The sequence below is a fragment of the Monomorium pharaonis genome, chromosome 5 (genome assembly GCF_013373865.1).
Source record: "Monomorium pharaonis isolate MP-MQ-018 chromosome 5, ASM1337386v2, whole genome shotgun sequence".
Taxonomy (NCBI): Eukaryota; Metazoa; Arthropoda; class Insecta; order Hymenoptera; family Formicidae; genus Monomorium; species Monomorium pharaonis.
The window spans coordinates 22,399,276-22,421,524 of NC_050471.1; the positions used below are offsets into that span (position 1 = coordinate 22,399,276).

Consider the following 22,249-nt stretch of genomic DNA (forward strand, 5'->3'; position numbering starts at 1 on the left):
TGACAACGCTGTTTAATTATAATTGTAAATCACTTTCGATACTTCTGTCGCAATCAATCACTACGCTCATATGTGAACGCGCTAGAGCTGACACTGCCGCTATCACTGACGTGTATGATATCAAATGGATACAATGCGAGGCTTTTCAGTCACGATTGCCCAGTGCGTTTCTGTCACGACAGCTTTTCCCCCAGACTTCAAACTTGGGGAGTACTCTAGATTGACGTCTGAAACACATTTCTGAACCGAGAACATTATTAATAAAAGCCTAAAAATTTTAAGTATTTTCTATTTCTGCAAAACGGAAAAGCTTAAAAAATAGTTTCTTACTATTTTGTTAATTATAAAAAATAAAGATTTTCCTCCGTGTATAAATCTAAATATTAAATATTATCATCTGCCGGTAAAAGTAAACTTAACCACAAATCAATCAAAACATAACCGTGTTTTTAAAAATAAACAAAGAATATTATAAAAAGATTTGAAATAATACTACTATTATGAAGAAACTCTATTGATGAAAATGTTTTATACTTGTAAATAATTTTTTTTAATTGTAAAAAAAATATAACAAGTTCTTCAGAATCGACCTCTGGTAGTTAAAACTGGAACCAGAGGTAAAAAAATAATTGAGACTTGTCCGAAATGATGATTCGGAATTTCGTTCTAATTATTGTTTTATAATATGAAACAATTAGCATATATGAAATGGTTATTATGTTTTTTTTTATATTAACCGTGCACAATATCTTATACATTTGTGACAAAAAAAATATACATATATTTATAAAAAATAAAGAATATATCTGTTTTATATAATTTATGAGTTAAATGTAAAGAATGATATGGAATTTGATGCGGTAATTTAGTAAAAAAACAAATATGTATAATTTAAGTTAATTATTTATTCAGATGTCACAAATATACAGCCATACAAGATATATAATTTGGTTTTTAACCTGCATTTCCTAGAATTTTTTTCTTCTTTCACTTAAATTCCTGCTCAAAAAACATGTTTGCTTATTTCAATAATTTAAATGTTTCAACTGGGAAATATAAAAAGAATGTACCATATGTTTTGCTAGTGACTTTCTCTTCGTAACATGCTGAACATCTGTTCAAATAGAAAGAGAGAAGAAAGAGAGAGAGAGAGAACAATATAAAATTACAAATAAAAATCTAGCGAAGCAAGTGATCGATTCTATTCGTTCAATTTCTTATCATTCTTTTTCTACGTTCTCAAATACCATTGACATTTCTTTCGCGTAAAACCCCGGACAAATCCAAATTACCTGCCTGGGGCGTTCGAGTCCAGTGCCCAGTAGAGAGCCTTTAATCAGAGTGGCGCCATGTGAAAGCCACTTTTGATTGGTCCGCCATATTTCATCAGGTCCCGCCGATTTTCAAATCTAAATATTTGTATTTTTATTGAAAAAATTAGAAATAAATAGTGTACATATACATATGGAATTATTATTACAAAAGGGTATAGTTTATCCAACCATTTTGCACAAATGTCAATGTCAATACTGTTTTTATAACCTTCTGTCAGCTTGCAATACTGTGTTAGACAGAGACATATCTCTTTCTCGCTCGCACGATTTCGACGAAACATGGCGGAATCTCTCTTATGTCGCCACTCTGATTAAAGGCTCTCTAGTGCCCAGAGGAAATATAGGGACTTTCCTCTGAATCGGAGCGAACTCGGGGAGGCACTGGCGCGCTTCTGTGGGTCGTGCGACGGTGCGACGTGCTCGCAGCTCCGGTTCAGTAATCACGGTGGGTCGCGGTGCGCGTTTCCGACACCGATGAGCAGTCGGGCGGACCAGCAGTCGTCCTCTTTGTGCGCGAGGCCCTCCGCGACAAGTACTACCTAACGACGGTGGTGGTCGCCGTCGTTGTGCACGCACGAGTGCCGGGGGGGGCGAGTCGCCGGGGTGAGTCGCGTGGGAGCGTCGCGCCGTCGCGACGCGTCGCGCCGCAGCCGACAGTGACAGCTCCGGTGGAGCACCTGAAGAGAGGGTGTGGGCCCGCGACGCGGACGATCACAGCGGGATCTTAGGTAAGGTCGAACAGGACGAACGAAGCAAGACGAGTTCGCCGGAAAAGTCTCGCGCGGCTTCCGGCCCGGAGGATTCCCCCTCGATACTCTGCCTTCGCCCCCCCTCCCTCCTTTCCCTCCCTCCTCCGGTTCCCCGCTACACCGAGAGACCGACCGTTATTATTTCATCGTTCTCGCAATCGCACGCAATTTTTCATCCTCGCGGAAATACGTTTGTACGCTCGTTCTCGACGCGTCGTATCGCGCTAGCGTGAGGATCCGAGCTTCGTCTCTCTCGAGGTATTCATCGCCGTCCGTTCGGGCCGGGGCACATTTCGTTGCTCCGACTACGACTTCTACACACGCGAGAGGAGAAACAGGAGCGGATCGTTCCCGCCTCCCCCCCCCCCCCCTTGAGTCGTTTCAACGGGACGCCAGCCAGCCGGAATTCCGGAAATTCCAACGAGTCCGAAAAAGTGACTTGCACGCGAAGTACGTATGCGCCCGCTTGTAAACAAACTTAACCGTAGGATATACTGTTTCTTCTCTTATATCACCGTTTACAATCACCGTTTCTAATACGCATGTATAAAAAAAAAATAAGAAACCTGGGTAAAAATGCGCTGAATTAACTTATAAATGTTACTTTTGAAAGACGAAAAGTTATCCTTGAAACCTCTATTTCAAAGACTTTTATGAATGAACTTTATTAATAGAAGCATGCATCTTCAAAATCTAACATTCTAGAATTCAAATATAGATAACTTTATAAAATATACGTAAATAAAAAAAGGTAAATTAATTATACAAGTGTCTAAAATATAGAATACCATATTGCGTCCTATATAATTTTATTTGGTTAGTCAATTTTTATTTTTTTAAGTGGAAACTGTGGAAAGAATCTGTTTGGATGGATGGATGGACTTTTATTGTAAAAGCTGTATTAAAAAGTACTTGAATCGGTAGCAATTGTTTAACAATCATTGTGCACGATACATTTAATTTATATAGACAAACTCGTTATAAAAAAATAGAAGAAATCATAACTTTTCCGAGTGCAAGAGGGGCTTTCCGAATTTTTACATTTTGTTGTAATAAATTTAAAAAAAAAACACTGAAAATGTACGTGCGATCGTGTGAAAAGATGTCGAGAAGAAATTCTCTCATTAACAGGAGGTCCCGAAGATTGCGTATAATTAATCTCTCATTAATTATTGCGGTATTACGTTAATAATTGCTGGAAAACTCGTCTACTTCCTGTACTTTTCACTTTTATTTTTCCGTTAATTACATTAATTATGTAACGCTCGTAATTTACGTTTTCCTTATGCAACAATTTACATTGGATATCAGTTAATTGAATATTCATTTTACTGCAAGAATTTTGTTACGCAAGGTTTTCCATTTTAATTTACATTTACTGCTCTCAATCTTTGGTTCTATTATTTATTTTCATTACTAAAATTGATTTATTTATTTGCCTTTAGCGGATTTTATTAAATTGATGATGCTTGATTATAGTGCCGTAAATTACGATATTACGTTGCCTACGTAATTCGCTTTTATCACTATCATTATGAATTTTATTATCACTGCAATATCGTATCTCGCAAACAATATATAAAGCCATTTTACGGCACGAATTTATGCGAACCGACCGAAAACATTTGCCCGAAAATGCTCATTTATTAGAGCCGCCGACATAAATGACGGCTCGATTATCGTTATCGAGATGCAAGTAGGGTAGATTCTCTCTTCCTCCGAGACAGCATAATAACGCAAGGGGCGAAAGGGAAAGGGAGAAAGAGCCGACGTGTACATTTACCCCCGTTATCGGGCGAGACATCATCAATGTTACATCCACAATCGTGTGGTTTCTGACCCGATGTATCGAAAATCGAACGTACGACGGCCGACAGGCCGGCCCCGTCTATCACGCCAATCGATAGTCCCGCTTTTCACCATCGCTTTTCCGCGCGACGTTAATTGCGCGCCGCAATGGAAGATGCATCGACGCATTCTCCTCCAGAATAGTCGATAGCCACGCGACCCGACTGCCGTCAGCCGCCGTTGTCGAAACGTGGACGGACGACCGTAAAAAGATCCGGGCTGACGTTGACAAATACCGTCGTGATAAGCTCCCTTCTTTTTTCGAAGAAGCACAAGAGAGAATGCGGCGAATGCACTTTCTGGGAATTTAACCTTTTGCCTTTCATCCTCTCGGACGTCTCTCTCTCTCTCTCTCTCTCTCTCTCTCTCTCTCTCTCTCTCTCTCTCTCTCTCTCTCTCTCTCTCTTTTTCCTTCTCTTTCATTTCGATAAGGAAATAAATGACATCAGATGAGTGATGATCAGATGAGGAGAATCATTATGCACCGTTCAATTCGATACGCAACACAGTATCGAATGTAAGTAATGTATGTAGAAAAATAACTTTAAAATTATTCCGCGGAAAAAAACATGGCAGAGCTTACGTCGTAGATCATTATCACGAGGCTGATGATCATTACGTAAGCTGTTACATAAAACCTCCGATCATTATTATAAACAAAGCATAAAAATTATGAAACAATATGAATTTTCCGTTAAAATTTATTAATTATTCTTTTAACTTATCGGTCTTAATATTTCTCCCTTAAACCCATGTGTTTTGTTACGCTTCGTATTTCTCTAATCCTGTATTTCTACACAGACAAAAATGTAATATAGCCAATAACATGTGTGATTGCGGGCTGCCAACTACATAAAATACTCAATACAATAATATTTGCTATTAATGCAAGTACAACGTTGACACTGCAACAGCATATATTATTGTATTGAGTATGTCTGTAATTGGCAGCAGTAACATATCTTATTGAATATATTACTTTTTTTTTCAGTGTATCTATCCACATACCATCGCGTATCTTTTACTTTTATATCGTATATCTCCGATTATATCTTATACAGTTTCTTCAATCAAACGAAAAAGAGAACGCTCGACATTTTTGCTCCGTTGACGAATCTTACACGCAAGGACCGAATGTGAATATGAATCGCGCCTTTTTTTTTTTCGCCGCTCATTATCACGAGTTGCATCCCGGCGTCCTTGATGTTATCGATGATCGATAGTCGGATTGCCGAAGACGCAGCGATTAAACGAAGCGTTTAATGCAATTTGCACAATACGTAAACACGGCGCGTTCAGCCAATTACCCATCGATTTTATTCTATTCAATAAATGCATTTATTATGCGTTATGAATGAGAAATGCAACAGTTTGTCGTGCTGTAAATTAGAATTGCTCTTGTAACTACCGTTTCTTTGTTGAATTTAATTGCGTGACTACTATAATTTTAAATATAACAACAATATACTCGATGCGTTGATAATATATCAAACATTTATATCCTATTTATTATACAAATAAAAAAGTTAACATAAATAATATAAATTGAGTCCAAAACAATAATATATTAATTATGATAAATTATTTGTCTAATTTACAATTATTTCTAAAATTATTACTCATGCGTGTTCTAAAATTATTACTCATTTTTATGTTAAAATCGGATTTTATCTATTTATGTAGTATTTATTTTTAATAAAAAATCTCGTGAATTCTATTATTGCATTTATTGATTAGCACGATGTTTTACGGGGCACAATTCTTGTCGCGTAACTTTTTCCGCTGTTAAAAACTCTTAACTGAACGCTACAAAAGAGGAAGAGGAATGGTCGAAGTTCATGCGGTGACTCTCGGATCAATATTCGTATTCTACGAAGTCGTGAGAGTTTTAACTTAATCTGGGATAGTTTAATCACGCAGAATTATCCGCTAACTTCGTTAAGTTGCTCCTGTCGGTGTGGTTGCTCTTCGAAGCACAACACTTAAAAAAAAAAGCCATTAAACACGGATCAAATCTCCTTAAAATTTGTGGTTTGTTCGATATCGGAGAAATCGGAAATTTTTTTTTAATTATCACATCGTTAATGTAAAACATTCAGTTTTATTAGCGATTTTTGAAAAACTTTCGAAATTCGCCAGTGAATGAATGTAATAGACCGATAAGTATTGAATTTAATTATACATTTAAAAAATGAGAGAAACAGATGTGATGAATGTATGAAAATTTAATTTAATCATATTATATGATTCCGGATACAGCTTCTGCTGGGGATTGAAGTCGTGTGAAATGAGCAGGAAACAACATGATGTACCGACCTTGACGCGATGATATTTGATAGTTACCAATTACATTTTTATGTACACAGCCGGATATAAGCAGCAAACGTGTGAATTCATTTTTATCTCGTTGTTTGTTAACGATGACGAAGCTCCAGAGACCCAATTTCTCTTTCTCTCTCTCTTTCATCGAGATAACTATTGAAATCTAATCAGTAAATATCTTTATATCGATAGAGTAATATTTTTTCAATCAACTTCCTGTCGATTTTTATTAATAAACTATATATGTATATATTTTTAAAAGACTTGGGTTTATAGAAATTGTAATTAAATTTTTTAGGATTTTCAAAAAATTTAATTGTACAGATTATAATAAATAATAAAATTGCTATAATAAAAAATATGATTGTTATTCTTATTTCAATAATAATTTAATGAATAAAGTAACACAGTTTTAAAAACACAAGGTATGTAATAAATAAAATAAATAATAATTGCAATAATAACTATTAAAGATCAATTAAGTAAGATATACAATTATTTATATAATATATTCAATAATTTAATAAAGAAAAGCTATTATAAATAAAAATAAATTTAACTTGCCTTTAATTTTTTCATATTTTTTAAAAAGAATTTCCAATTATTTTATTACGCTATAATTTTCGAGTGACCAATTGCAAAATAATAGAATATGCGTATTTCACTACAGCGTAGCTTTATCATTTATCGTGTACCATCCCATCAAAAGCTTGCGCGACGCAGAACCTCGCAACATGGCCCACACGCAATATGTCCGATAATAGCTAATAAATTGTGCAATATAGTGGCTCGTTTATCAGCCCTCACGTGTGCGAAAATTTCCTGCAGAATTTCCCGCTAGCCACAGAATTTCCCATACCATTAGGCAAATTCAAGAAGAAAAATTGTGCATGTACAACATGCAGAAAGAAACATTTTACCTCGAACCTTCAAAATTGAAATTATATATGAAGTTGTACACGAAAGTGAATATAGAAATAAAGCTAAACTATATTTTAATAAAGTTAAATTTACTTAGTCCAACTTTCTACGAGAACATTTCATAAAAATTTTTATTTCACCGTAATCACGATATTTGTATTTCAAACTTGGAGAAAAATATAATTCAGAATTTTCAAGTTATTAAAATTTAAATTCAGTAAATTGTAAAGTAAAATGGGAAAAGAAAATAAATTAATTGTAGTAAAATTAAAATAAACGTAACTGTTCATTACTGGTAAACGAGACCTTTCACCAGGTTCTCTACGTATTCTACGTTTTTCCTCTCCTTTTCCCCTGTTGAATTAATTCGTGCCTTGCCTAAATAAGTTATTTCAGCTGGGATCAACCTGTCAAACATTTTAAGTTACGAACACCGAACATTCGTATCGTTTATCTGACGTTTATTTTAGCCATGTATAGGGTGTTCGAAAATCTCCGAACAATTTTCTTTGACTAATTTTAACAAAGTTAAAAATAATTTTGTCTCTCATTTATGTTCAGCCTTTCAACGGCAGATATCACTTTTCTCTTCTTAATTTAAAATGAAATAAGAAATGTTTAAGACAAAATTATTTAACATCACGTGTTGAAAAATGAAAACAATAATTTGTTTAAGAAATAGGCTGCACATTAGAATTAAAAGATCTCATTGTCGCACAAAGTCTCGACGCAATCCGAATAATGGTATAGTTAGCTATATAATAGCTTCTGAATAATCTAGTTTCTCGAATCGGATTTCTAGGAGTTCTAGGACGAATCGGGGGGTACACTCAGTGTATACAGAATAATGACGTCAACGGCGATTGAGTAGCATGATTCCCGGTGGTTTCGCGCCGGTTATAGAATCACTGTAACAGTTATAAGTGCGCTAAACTACAGGCAACTTAGTATGTAACGCCATCACTCGTACGCTTCTACGTCGTTTATTCGTCATCAAAAGCGCAATCGGGCTTCGAAATCGGACGATAAGAGCTCGTTAAACAACAGCGGAATCCGCGAAACGAAAGAAAGAATTAATTGGAATTCCGTGTCCGGAAACCGAATACTCCTCGATATAAGAGAAGACTTTGCAAGAGAAAATGAGACAGTAATGATTGTGCCTGACGTGTAACGTGTAGCGCGATAATGTACTGAATAAATTAATCTGTGCTCTCTTTATCCTTCATTTCAATCCTCTTAAAACAAAATTGAACGTGAAGGAAATTAAACATGACTGAAATGAGCAAAATCAAATGTCTACATGTTAAATAACTGCCAATTGATTTATTCCCAATATTTTACTTAATGAAATGAAGAAAAAAATAAAATACTCGAATAAATATTAATAGAATATCTTACACGTGTAAATATGTATTTATTGTATAAATTTAACACACCACCTCAATTAAATAATCTCATTTAGTATCTCATAATATCGTTGAATAAACATTTTATTAAAATAAATGGAGTTTACCGATTGGTTTATGTTTCTGGGCGTAATTGGTTTTTTTTTTTTTCGCTATTAGTTGATTTATGGAGAATCGCGATAACAACCGCGAGAATGCCTGCTCACGCATTTATACCAGACCAGATAACGTGCGAGTGACGTCAAATGAATCGTAAGACTAGCTTCCGTCCGTTGACCCAGCATGCGAAATTTGCCCTAAATCGTTTAAAGAATTATTCCGCCGGAATTTGCGGATAATAAACGAAATGGAAATTCTTATTTTATTAAAGAGTAATAAATCCACATTGTATTCTCCTACACGGAAAAAACTTTATATTCATCAAATATTACTATGTAATATGATAGTAATTATGGACCATGAGAAAAAATTTTAAAGAATTATACCACAAGTAATATAAATACTTGTGGTAACTTGATGAAAAATATAGTAAAAAAGAATCTCATAATTCTTCCTTGGTACACGCTTACTATTTGCTAGTAATTTTTTCCTACAAAATTCTCTCCAGTATTCCTTCGGGGTGATTTAAAATACTCAACATAATAAATGTTGCACCAAAATTTCAGCTATATTTGTATAAGTGTTCAATATACGATTTTAATAATTTGATATAACGACATTTAATATTTACGCATTGAACAACTGAGTCTTTATTAAAGTAGAACTTTCTCCCCTCTTCCTCCACCTAATCTTAATTTTATCTTCGCGATATGTAGTTAGAAAGACCTCGGAGATTATGGCGCACAGATTGATAAAGAAATACATATTTCGATGTTCTGCGATAACATTTGGCACAATGACGTCAAATATGTGCGCAAGTTCCTCATTCCTTTCTATTTTAACATTTAACATGCAACATAATCTTGTATTCTCGCATATTTCCGATTATAAGTATATAATGTTACCACAAACCAGAATTTTGTTCTCCTTTTCATTGTTAATAAAATATTTACTAAAATATCTAATGTATTAAGTAATAAAATATTTTTGTACCGTTTTTTCTGACTAATTTAAAATATTATGAAAGAAGGAAAAAAAATATTGTATTTTCCTAATATTAGATACAGACTAGATGTTCTTCTAACAAGTACATTCAATAGCGAAATGTATTTAAATAGCCAGAAAATTAAATAGAAATAAATTTCTCTCATAAAATTCTCCTTTCTCTGCCTTAATGAACTTAGCATCGATTTCGCCTCAAGGAAAATTTGATCAACAATTTAATGGTAAAACTATTAAGACAGGATAAATTAAGCTTTAGAAGTGTAAATTGGTAATACGATCTTACTCTTCAAATAATTAAAAGTAAACTTTATTTAACAGCTAACTTTATTTGATTCTTTAATACTTTCGAGAATTGGAAAAATTGACATTTGTCTGTGAGATAAACAAAGAAAGATCCAATTTAAATTTGCAAGATTCAAAGCTATTTTTGGAATATTTTTCTTTCTCTTCTTTCCTTTCTCTTTCTCTTTCATTTTTTATTTATATAACAACACTCGATATAAATCCATCTCTCGTATTACATTTGATCATTCGTGTATGTATCTGTAGCCGATAGCGGCACGCGGCGTGTAAATCCCGCGAGTACAAATTATTGTACGAGCATTATCGTATTAAGTATTATACGAGCACCGATTGAAATTGACATCCATTTGCTGGAGCAGTTCAGTGCAAGCTCGGCGTCGTCCCGAAGAACTACGCCATCTTTCACCGCGTTCGCATTTCGACATAATTTTAATTTAGAACAACCGGTTTATTATAGTAGCGAAATAAAAAAAAAATGCAAATTTGTGTATACAAAGTTGTGACTCCGTAAAATGCAACGATAAATACACGCGCTGATATTTTTCAGAAAGACTCGTCAGATTAACGTTGTTTTGAAATTAGTTCGCGTACAATAAACCTTTGAACGTAAAACTTATAAGAAAAGTAGAAAATTGAAAAAGTAGTTTTGTATTAAAAATAATATAATTAAATTAAATTAAGTTTTACAAGTAGATTAAATTAATTTAGTAATTCAAGATACTCTGATTATCTTCACAAGTGCCAGTGACGTAGTCTAATTCTTATAAATACTGCAATTCTACTAATAATTAAACAAAAGTACCTGCAGCAATGAAAGAATTAGGGGAGAATATGATAGAGGTAAATTTAAAATAAAAAACAAAAACTGTAATAAAAGAGAAGAAAAGTTTTATGTCATATTATATATAAAGAAAAATTTCAAAAGATGCCGGTTCTACAATTAAGATAAATAAATCTTTTCGTCAATAACTTCTTATTTCTGTTGACAGTGGGAGAGCTCGGAGTCGGACTTTTCGGACACTGAGGACTCAAATGAGTTAGGGGCCAACGTGGGCCCCGAGGTCGCCACGATGGACACTATAGACAGTGTCAACAAACGACAAGCCACCCGTGTCTTCAAGAAGTCCAGTCTCAATGGCAAGATCACGGTTTATCTTGGCAAGAGAGATTTCGTCGATCACATCACACATGTCGATCCTATTGGCACGTATCCATCATAATAACCTACGCGCTTTCAAAAGAATAATGTATAAATTCTGTTAATAGATACAGTTGCGTTGTATATAAATACGTATATGAACAGTTTTCCAATATAACGATTTCGTGAAAATGAATATTTCCCTCGGAATTTTATATTGAAAGATATTTTTATAAATTTCAGACGGGGTCGTCTTGATCGACCCTGACTACATAAAGGACCGAAAAGTGTTCGGTCATGTTCTCGCGGCATTTAAGTACGGGAGGGAGGATTTGGATGTTCTCGGGCTGACCTTTCGTAAGGACCTCTATCTAGCAGCAGAACAGATTTACCCGGTATTACAAGGATCTCAGCCCCCCAGAGAGCTGACGCGACTGCAGGAGAGGTTGATCAAGAAGCTTGGCAGCAATGCGTACCCCTTTTACTTCGAGTTACCACCCCACTGTCCCGCTTCGGTCACTCTACAACCGGCGCCTGGTGATACCGGCAAACCCTGTGGTGTCGATTACGAACTGAAGGCATTCGTAGGCGAAACGCAAGACGACAAACCGCACAAACGGTACGAATTCCTTAATTCGTTAAAAAAGGTTATTTTTTTAAGAAGCAATTTTTCAAAATAAAATAAATTTGATATGAAAAATTCTCATGTAGAAATATTTTGATATTGTTAAAGCGGCAACTAATCTGTTCAATTATTTTATCATAATTAAATCGATGAAATTGATTCAACTCGTAGGAGCTGCGTGAGGTTGGCGATCAGGAAGATTATGTACGCGCCATCGAAACAAGGGGAGCAGCCCTCGGTAGAGGTCAGCAAAGAGTTTATGATGTCCCCGAACAAGCTACATCTGGAAGCCTCCCTCGATAAGGAGCTGTATCACCATGGCGAAAATATAGCTGTGAACGTGCACATAGCAAACAATAGCAACCGGACTGTGAAAAAGATAAAAGTGTCGGTTAGACAGTTCGCGGATATCTGCCTGTTTTCCACGGCGCAGTACAAGTGCACCGTCGCCGAGGCCGAGAGCGAGTGAGTATTCCCTAACTAATTATCATCGATTCTTTACCGAAAGACAAAGAGATCGCACCCCGCGTTGTAACAAACATAATGTGATTTAAAAAGCCGTTTTGATGACAACACCAAACGTAAATTTCAAAGTTAAATTTTCGTTACAAATATCTCTTAACGTTGGTATCATCGAGTCATTAAAAATTTTTAATACAATTATTTTTTAAATTAAATTTCTCAAGGAATAGAGAGAAAATAATTGTTTAACGTTCAATAAAAATTTCCTTAACTTACAAATTATGATCATTCTCAAGAACCGCTTTTTAATCATCAACTACATAAAAACAGCCTTAGGTTTGAGTTAACACTTTTTAATTTAATAAGCTGTTAGTTTCAAACAGTTTGTAATCCAAACGACAAATTTAGCGCTTTTAATGGTCTAAAATTTAATGATCTATGGTACAAGCATCATTCGAAATATAATAGATATAGATAACGGCGGGTCTCTGGCGATTGTGACCAGCTTAAACTACGTCAAAGTTTTTTAGCGATTAAACACACGGTGAGCGCGATAACACGCGATAAACAGGACTGAGACGCGAGCAGGAAAATAAAATTATTGCACTGGCAGTATAGGGGTAGCGCCAGGATTCACCCTGAGTAAGGTGTTTTCTCTAAGGCCGACGCTTGCTGAGAACAAAGACAAGCGGGGTCTTGCTCTAGATGGTCAGCTTAAACATGAGGACACCAATCTCGCGTCTAGTACAATGTGAGTGCGAGATTAAGAGCTCGCTATTTCCCTCATTACTCTCTCACCTCTTCCGCCGGATACTAAAAAAAAAAAAAAGAGAGAGATGACGGAGGTTGGAAATCGATCAAATAAACAGTGATAAATATCTTGTGGCAAATGTCCGGATTTTAAAGAGACTCGTCGCGTTCAAGTACTAATAAAGACGAAACATAATGACAACATGCTGTCAAATTCTCTTTTATGATAGCTTTATCAAATTAATGAGAAAGACAATTTGATTCATTACAACACTTAAATTAGAATAAATTAATTAATCTTTCAAATTTTACAACATAAAAGTTACTGTATAATTAATAAAATATGTGTATAAAAAATTAAAATTTAATAAACTTGTTTAAAAAAATTAGAAAATTTAAATTAATGAAATAAATTAAATTGAATAAAATTTCTTCGGTTCAAAGTGTCAACTGCAGAAAGACGTTTGCTTTCCATTATAATTACAAATTATAAAATAATTACAAAATTAATAAAAAGATATTAAAAAACAAATCCGTTACCAGCCTCTTTTTCATTCTCTTTTTTTTTATATTAAATGCAAAAAAAGTAAATGGAATGGTAACATTTTCTTGGTGATTTTGTGCTGGGGATTTTTGACGCGGTGGCCTGTAATCACGTATGAATCTCGAACGGTGGTGGTCTCATTTCCTTTGCAAAGTTCCCCTTTCTCTCTCTCTCTCTCTCTCTCTCTCTTTCTATCTTTATATACATACACTTTCTTCCTTCTTTCTCTCTCCCATTTCCTTATTAAAATATCTCTAGATCATATTCTTTTCTTTGCTATTGAAATATATACGAATTTTTAAAGTAAATATTTCTGCATTAATATATAACCGTAAATGTCTCACGTCCTGTATAACCCTTTCAGGCACTCAAGTACACAGTATTATTAAGCCCTCGTCCTGTTCTCGTCTTTCACAACGTGTAACGCAGCGTGAGGCACAAGCTGATATATCATCATACTATTACAACGTATATGAGTGTTACTGAAAACATGATTAATTCGATTTGTTTACATTGCTCTATTTTAATCAATCATAAATTTCTTGACGCAAAAGTGGAATTCTGCGAAACTCCTCTCGATTCAAATATGTAAAAATGTAATTATCACTAAGCCAAAGTAACAAATGATAATCAAGATATTGATTCATATCTTGATCAAACAATCTTTATATATTTAAAAAGTTTATCTAAAAATGTATTTTAATGTATTTTTATTTATATACTACAATTATATACATAAATTAATACTGAGAATATTAAAAATATAAAAGAAGAATAATTTATGAATATCATATTAGCAAAAATAATTCGCGCGTTTTGCGAATTAATCGATGCGAGATTTCGCTCCGCACTTAGCACTCATGATTGTGTGTTCAAATGTCAGGGAGGGATGCCCGGTAGGCCCGGGTTTTACGCTGAGCAAGGTGTTCACCTTGACACCCCTTCTGGCCAACAACAAAGATAAATGGGGGCTCGCCCTCGACGGCCAACTCAAACACGAGGACACCAATTTGGCGTCCAGCACCCTGTAAGGACGCGATGCCTGAAACTGAGCCTGCGGCACATGCAAACACACGTCTAGATATTGATACGCCGTACCGCGTTTCGGTCGCGTATTTAGCGTCGAGAAGGATCCGGAAATTATATCTCACAAATTGCAAAAGTTTAGCATAATGTTTCCTAAACTTTCGACAGCTTGCCAGGCACGTAGCACTTGAATAGCAGAGATCTCGATTATTAAACTTTAAGCACATGCTACATATATCTTCCAATAAAAGGGAAGTACAAGAATAGAAAATTATGACAACTATTTTATTTTTGTATTAAGACACACTACGAACTTTGCTCTAAAAAAGAAATTTAATATTCATCAGAATGTCGTAAATATATAAGGAGACTTTGTATAATTTAATATAAATATTTATAATAGATTTATAAAACAAAATATATTTCCTATATATTGGACTAAAATAAATTTCTTTAATGTTAAAATATTATTCACAAACACAGATGCATAATATTGTAGATAAAGTTGTTTTGGAAACAATTAAAATTCAACACAGATAGGGAAATTTGCAAGCTAAAACGCTAAATGCGGAACAAGAATGCGGACGGCGTTTATTACACACGTGTCGTACACGCACGCAACGCGCAGCCGAATACGCCTTTGGGAATTTCGCATTTTTCGTGCGCAACGCTTTCCACACAACGCTCGGAAAATACTTGTTGGCTGCCTGCAACGAAGCTTTTCTCAACGATCGATCGATCGAGATGGCGAGCGACTGGCTCAATCATTGTCAAACAACGTGTAATTCTGTTTTTGCGAGATTCGCATTCAAATTCATTGGGAACCGTCCCTTCTCCGCGCATCCTAGATTTCTTAAACTCAGGATCCATGGATGTCATGTATAATCGAAAGTTTTGAGATCAACAGTTTTCCAGGATTTTAACACTTAAAGATCTCAGAATTCTATGAACCGTTGGTACCCATGGATTTTGAGAGCCAAGTGCTTTAACTCTTTCGATACCACTTTGTTGAGACTTTTCTACTGACAAAACTTCAAAATTAAAGCCAAATTGTGTTTTAATATCCATTAATATTGACACACAACAGCCCAAAGAATAATAAATCTTATTGTTTTTACGACAAAACGCGTACCTACATTAGACAATTTTACACTTTTTTTTTGCATTACATGAAACTAAACTTGGTGACTTTAATACGTATCTCACTGAGATATCTCATAATAGAAGAAACCTTCGTCTTTTCCGTTATCTTCTTTTTATGCCGAATAAAACTTTTCAAACTTTCGCTGGGACATATATTTTCCAATGGTACCGAAAGGATTAAGAAATTGCGATCCAGGGGATTTAGGATGCAAGATACTTTTAAAGCAAAAGTTTGAACCGAAATCCCATCCTTCTTTTGCTTATGCTCGTAAAAACATGGCATCGCCACCGCATTGTGCCTGCAGTAAAGTTGCATGGACAAATTAGAAATTTTTCATTTCTGCTGCGAAGCCTTAGTATCATGAACAGCTTGACCAAAAGATATGTACGTGATTACCGCTTTGTATAAATGTTTAAATAAATAGTATTGCAAATGTATAAGTCGCCGCTTGCTTTTGTCTATTAATAAAGTCAATTTTTTTTGTTCCTTTTCTGTATTGCTTTCCGTTGCATGATGCCATCACACAATTAACTTTGCATGCGCTTTTGCCATGTAGCGTTCCTTATTAATAGGTCATAATGCATCATAATAATAACAGCAAATATAATTCGCAGTGTGGTTGACCCGGCGCAGCGTGAAAACCTCGGCATAATTGTCCAGTACAAAGTTAAAGTCAAACTTTGCCTCGGCGCTCTAGGAGGGTAAGTGTCATTATCTATTTATATCGACTGCCAAAGGGGTGGCCTAAACGGTCACCTAACATAAGAAAAAGTTTTTATATAACAGCTATGAAAAGGATATTATTCAGTGAATACATCGCTTTTAGAAAAATCGTTTCAGTTTTGACTGTGTGACACGATTTTCTTTAGATTTAAGCATTTTTAGAGTCAGGAATTTTACACTTTTATTTAATATTACTGGTAACAATACTTGATCGATAGTGAATTAGTCGCGGAACTGCCCTTCATTCTGATGCATCCCAAACCGGAAGAGGAGGAACCAGTGCCGTCCACAGCTCGACCAAGTCCTACGCACAAAACTGATAGCGGCGAAGTTCCGCTTGACACAAACCTCATCCAATTGGATACGTAAGTATCTCAAATGAAATTTCGAAGCAAATCTTATTTTTTAATAAGAAGTCAAGAATTTGCGATTATCAAATTGATAAAATCCTGTTTAAACTTTTATTTAGTGAATAATTATATAATAGACTTCGTGATTTTCTACCCTCAGGGAAGCAGATGGCGACGATGATATAATTTTCGAAGATTTCGCTCGTTTGAGGTTGAAAGGCGAAACAGAAGCTTGACCGTGTTCCGCCGACACCTTGACACGTATCGATCAAGTGACTTTGACGCCACCATGCCGCACGCAAGACGGAAGTTGCACAATTTCGCCAATGATGCCAATAGTAGCTATGTCGCAGCAACAAACTTAAACGATGTTAGTGTTCAACGACGTTTATCGTTTGTTGCTGTAGGGTCATTGCTATCCTCGAGCGCAAGTGTCGACAACGGTGTTGACACATTTTAAAATTTACTGCAGAAATAGTTTAATGGAAAATATTAAAAACGTTATTAAAGAGAACGTTTGAAAAATTGTATAAGAGAGAAATTCTGCAAGCTGCTCACATTTTTTGTGCAATTTCAGATTTTCACGTAGGATAAAAGAATTGGAAAATGCAAATGGAAAATAATAGCGAGAAATTTCTTCTTTAACAATTGTCATTTTTACTGATTGAAAGTAATGGAAAATACGTAGGAAGTTGAAGTTTTTTAAAAGCAAACTATTCAACAGTTTTTCTTTTGTTTTTTTTTTAATTATCCTATGTTATGGCTGCGTTCGCTTTAGCGTTCACACAGCATCACGTGTTCTTATTTAATAACTGATAAACAACAAGGATGAAATAATTGTTAAAGCGCCATGAACACCAAAGTGAACGTAACCGTGTATTATTTATGGAACAATTAACAAATGATATAATTAATAGAGCCAGTGGCACGTGTCTTTTATTTAATATAGTGATTTTGATTTGTTGGGAAAGTGCGGCGAATTTTGTAATTGACATTTACGAATTTTTCATCAATGCGATTGCTAATTTTATGCTCTGGTTCTGAAGACTGATTTTAGGAAGAGCATCCAAGAATCTAGCCAATGATGTATTTATCCTTAAACGTAAACTCCTTAACAATAAAAGAAACGGCAGATACAATCTATAAAATTCGATATACATATATACATATATATAATTCTAAAAAATTACAAATTAAAATTGCTGTTTACTATATTTTCGGTTAATTAATCGATTATATGTTCAGAAAATATAATTCAATTACCGCATAATTCAATTAATTTAATTAATCAAAATAACTTTACAGTTTATTAAATAAATACAGGATTGATCCAAAATTAATCCGAAAATGAGATTCTTTAGATTGAAGCCACGATTACTATTTTTTGAACATGGCCAGTACACTGTCTTTTAAGTTACACCAGCGCACAGGATAAACCTTTGTGAATTATTAATTTTATTTTAATAATGCCAAGTAAATATGTATGTTAGTACACATTGCCAAAATTATTTGTGCAAATGAGACAACGTAAGCGCTTTTTTGCTCTTCGTATAAATTTCGCAAAAATGTATACCTAATTTATATATAGTTAATATAAAGGATAATTATAAACATAAAGCTGTATAGGATAAAAAAAGAGCTGTTTCATATTTATTGCATTTTTCCGGTATGGATAATTACAATACTTCATTTGCGACAACGAGAAAAATTGTTTTATAAATGGTCAATATTCTAGAAAGTCTATTTAGAAGAATTTAATGCAATAATTTAATCGTATGTTCAACAAGATGCACAGAAATATGCAAAAAAAGAAAAGATGGCGAGATGCAGATGTCAATTTATAGATGTATTTATGCATAATTTTGGTAGAACTTGATAAAGTTGTAAGATTTGTAACATTAATATATTTCGTGTCTCTTTTTCAATTTTACACTCAATTAAGTTAAGACAGCGAGCACTGTAATCGTAAATATTGATTGAATTTCAATATATATTTTTAAGACTGCTCGAGAATTCGATTTTCGCACTTTGCAATGAAAAATATCGCATAATCTCGGTCGTATTAAAAATAATTAGCAATTTGATATTGATTGCCTAATTAAACATCAGACAAAGAATTTTGCTATAAGATTAAATTATAAAAATTTTAGTAAAATTGTCAGATAAACTTCCAATTATCTCAAATCTTACTAATAAGTTACATGATTAAACCTCGTTACTTTTGTGAGAATTTTTTTTAATTGCTCGTTCATAAATTTTAGAAGTTGCTTTTGATATTCTTGATTGATACAATTTTATTGCCTTTTTTATTTCATGATATCTATTATCTTTCGTATCAAATTTAATAAAAAATACTCAAGAGAAAAAAATACTTAAAAAATTAAATTTAAATTATATTAAATCTCTCAGAATTAGATTATAAATTTTTATTAAACAAAAGATTTGTTAGAAACAATTAATTTCAAGTTACAACAAAATCAAGTCAACAATGAACAGTTCACGATGGCAACGAAGATAAATTGACATTGATAATTAAAATGATGGAAATTTCAAAATCACAAAAGCTGTAAACAGCATTGTACATGTATGCATGTGGGTGTGCATGTATGTGTATATGTGTGTGTATATATATATACACACACATGTAGGAGGTAAAGAAAAAATAGTATTTTTTATCACTTTAGCATTTACAAACTGTATCTAAACGAATTAATCAAGTATGTGGTCTACGCATTTTTCGCACGTTTAATGTTAAACGAGCGATAAAAATGCGGCCGTATTTCCTCTCATACCAAAGCCGATATCTCCGTTTCCTAAAAAAAAATGCTTCTCGAGAAAGGTAATAGAAAGATAATTTGCAAGAATAAAAAAGTATATTTAAATCCTTAATCTAAAAGGGACTTTTCAATTAAATATTATACATTTTTTATATAAAAAATTTGTTAGTGATTCAACAAATTATTAATTTCTTTTACATGGATATAAATTTAACAAAAGTATTATTAAAACAAATTATGTTAAATTTATTTTTCTGTATTATAAATCATATAATATCTCCTTTTATTCAATTTCATTCAGGTAATCTTATACATTACCCTAATTTTAACTGTCCTATATACATATATATATAGCTTGTTTAAAAAGTCTCTTTTTTAAATTTTCGTACAAGAGGAACGTACATGTTCAACGAACGTAACTATTTAATTAAGGAACGAATTTTTGCGATTGCGGCGAATGTCGAATGTCGACACTTCGATTATCGTTCTAAACGAAATGTATGAGTGTGTATATGTGCAGGCTTGTATAATGAGAGTATATTTTATATTCGTCCGCGGACGCGCGCATATTTTTTATATCGCAAGCGGTAAATCGTTAACGTTTTTTATTGTGATCATGAGAATCACAAAAGGATTATACTGCGTAAAGCGAGAGAGATAAATAAAGTCAATAAAGGAAGCCGTCTTTATAATTCTAATATCGAGATTGTTTTCTTGCTATACAAGAAAACCGTATCACATACAGAGTGTCACAGAAAAACAAATTTTTAATCATAATACATTCAGAGTGTCACAGAAAAACATAAATCATTTTAATCATAAAATACAATGTGAAAATATCATTTTTTGCAAATTTATATTATTTTGTGATTGTGCATATAATGTGTATCTAATATTATAATAAACGTATAATTTATATTTAACATATACATATATTAAGCACTTTAATTATAAACAAGAGAATTTCTAAACTTTCATTTTTTAGAATTGTTTTGATGCAAAATTTTTTGTGACGCTCTGTATTTAACGAATCACTGCGAAAAGAAAGAGCAAATGATTACGCTTCTTCGATATAACGTATTTTGCACCTGAAAAACTCAAATTTCTCTCATTTGTATCTAAAAAAAAAATTGTATTTCTATGCAAACAAAATGTAATTGAGTATATAAAACCGATGAAAACTAATATAATTGAGCATATAACGAAACACGAATTTGCTATTATCAGAATGGTTGTATCATACAATATAGGACGGTAATTAATTCATTGCGATGAGCATAACAATAACTTGCATAAAATAGATACAAAGGAAAGAAGAAAACAGAAAAGAAAAAGGAAGAGAAGATATTATGCGTTTTGAGATTGTATTTGTAATTAATATAATCGCGTTGATGTACAAGTGTTGTGGTTTTTTGCAGCTGTTACACATGTAAATCAAAAAAAGAAAAAGACGAGAGAGAGAGAGAGAGAGAGAGCCACTATTGCTAACTTGTACATTGTACTAGGAAAGACTTATTTATTAAAGCCGCATGTTGTTAGCAAACAAAATCGTGTGTCGTTCATGGTCGTTCGCTGTTCATTCGTGAATAATCCGTTTTGTATGTAAAAGAGATTACAAAAAATTAATAGAAATAGTGGAGAGAGGGAGAGAAAGAGAAAGAAAGAAAAAAGCGAAAAAGAAGAGAGAATGTGCGAATGTATGTGTGTGTATGTATGTAAAGTAAATAGTACGGAGTAAATATATATATATATATGTGTGTATATATATATATATATATATATATATATAATGCATAATATATTGTATATGTAAAAATCGTGTATTCTCGTATTGTAACTAGCTGTAATAATTTAATAAATCCTGTATATCGAAACTGTACACTCCACATGTTTTTAACATTTACTACCGAGAATTTTACACATTCCTCTTAAATTATTTTGTTTTTTCCTTTTTTTCTTTTTAATAATTACATTACATTTTAATTAAAAAAAAAATTGTTTTATGTACTTCAACAATTCCATTTGTAACAAAAATATTTAGCAATTATTGTAGTTAATTTATATAACAACTATTTTATTAAGATGATTATTAAATTATTAAATTTAATGTAATTATTAAATAATAAGAAAGAATATAACATTTAAAGAATATTTTCGTACATTTTTTTAGATTTATCAAGATGATTTTTTTATAATGAAATACATACAATACGCATCACAACATTGTTGCTCGACCATTCGGAAGTTGGAAAAGTTCCTTAATTAGCGAAATAACATGCAATTAACGAAACGAACTTTATCCAATACGAAATTTCTTCCTTGACGAAATTAAATACATGTCTTGCTAATCAAAGCGTTCTTCTTTTTAAGTTGTTAAGAAGACTTGGAATCTTTAATTGGCAATATCAGTATGTTGTTTGCACTTATAAAAGTATTTATATGTAAATACTTACATGTATATACTTAAATGTAAATAATATAAAATGCAAGAAAATTAATACGTACACATAAATGTTTTAAATGTTCGGACAATAAGTATTAATATTTTAGCAAGTTTAATATTAATACGTTAAATTAAATTGATAAATAATATAAAATTAAATAGATAGTAATGTGATATAATAAATAATTCTGAAGCAATTTGAGCAACTACCACAAATAATTTTAACTTCGAAACTAACTTGAGCATGAAGAATGAAGATATTCGAATCTCTAGCGGTTTC

General features: G+C 33.2%; 1 protein-coding gene across 6 annotated transcripts; it reads left to right on the forward strand.

The window, feature by feature from the left end:
- The first annotated feature begins 1,732 nt into the window (after positions 1–1,732).
- On the forward strand, positions 1,733–21,148 carry LOC105838204 (beta-arrestin-2). Of its 6 annotated transcripts, none has more exons than XM_012683578.3 (9): positions 1,733–2,062; positions 10,977–11,190; positions 11,369–11,744; positions 11,922–12,215; positions 12,826–12,963; positions 14,390–14,533; positions 16,291–16,377; positions 16,618–16,764; positions 16,910–21,148. In XM_012683578.3, exons 2-9 carry the CDS (start codon positions 11,058–11,060, stop codon positions 16,983–16,985), a joined length of 1,395 nt encoding a protein of 464 aa, XP_012539032.1. In that variant the 5' UTR covers positions 1,733–2,062; positions 10,977–11,057; the 3' UTR covers positions 16,986–21,148. The 6 variants fall into 6 exon arrangements, with proteins under 6 accessions (XP_012539032.1, XP_012539033.1, XP_012539031.1 ...); XM_012683579.3 differs by lacking the exon at positions 1,733–2,062 and adding an exon at positions 2,069–2,533; XM_012683577.3 differs by lacking the exon at positions 1,733–2,062 and adding an exon at positions 8,625–10,827.
- The last annotated feature ends 1,101 nt before the right edge of the window (positions 21,149–22,249 follow it).

Coding starts and splice junctions, on each gene's coding strand:
- LOC105838204 (XM_012683577.3), top strand. CDS start 10,798: ATGAAAGAATTAGGGGAGAATATGATAGAG. Junction 12,216..12,825: donor GTCGCCGAGGCCGAGAGCGA/GTGAGTATTCCC, acceptor TTGCACTGGCAG/TATAGGGGTAGCGCCAGGAT. Junction 12,964..14,389: donor AATCTCGCGTCTAGTACAAT/GTGAGTGCGAGA, acceptor TTCAAATGTCAG/GGAGGGATGCCCGGTAGGCC.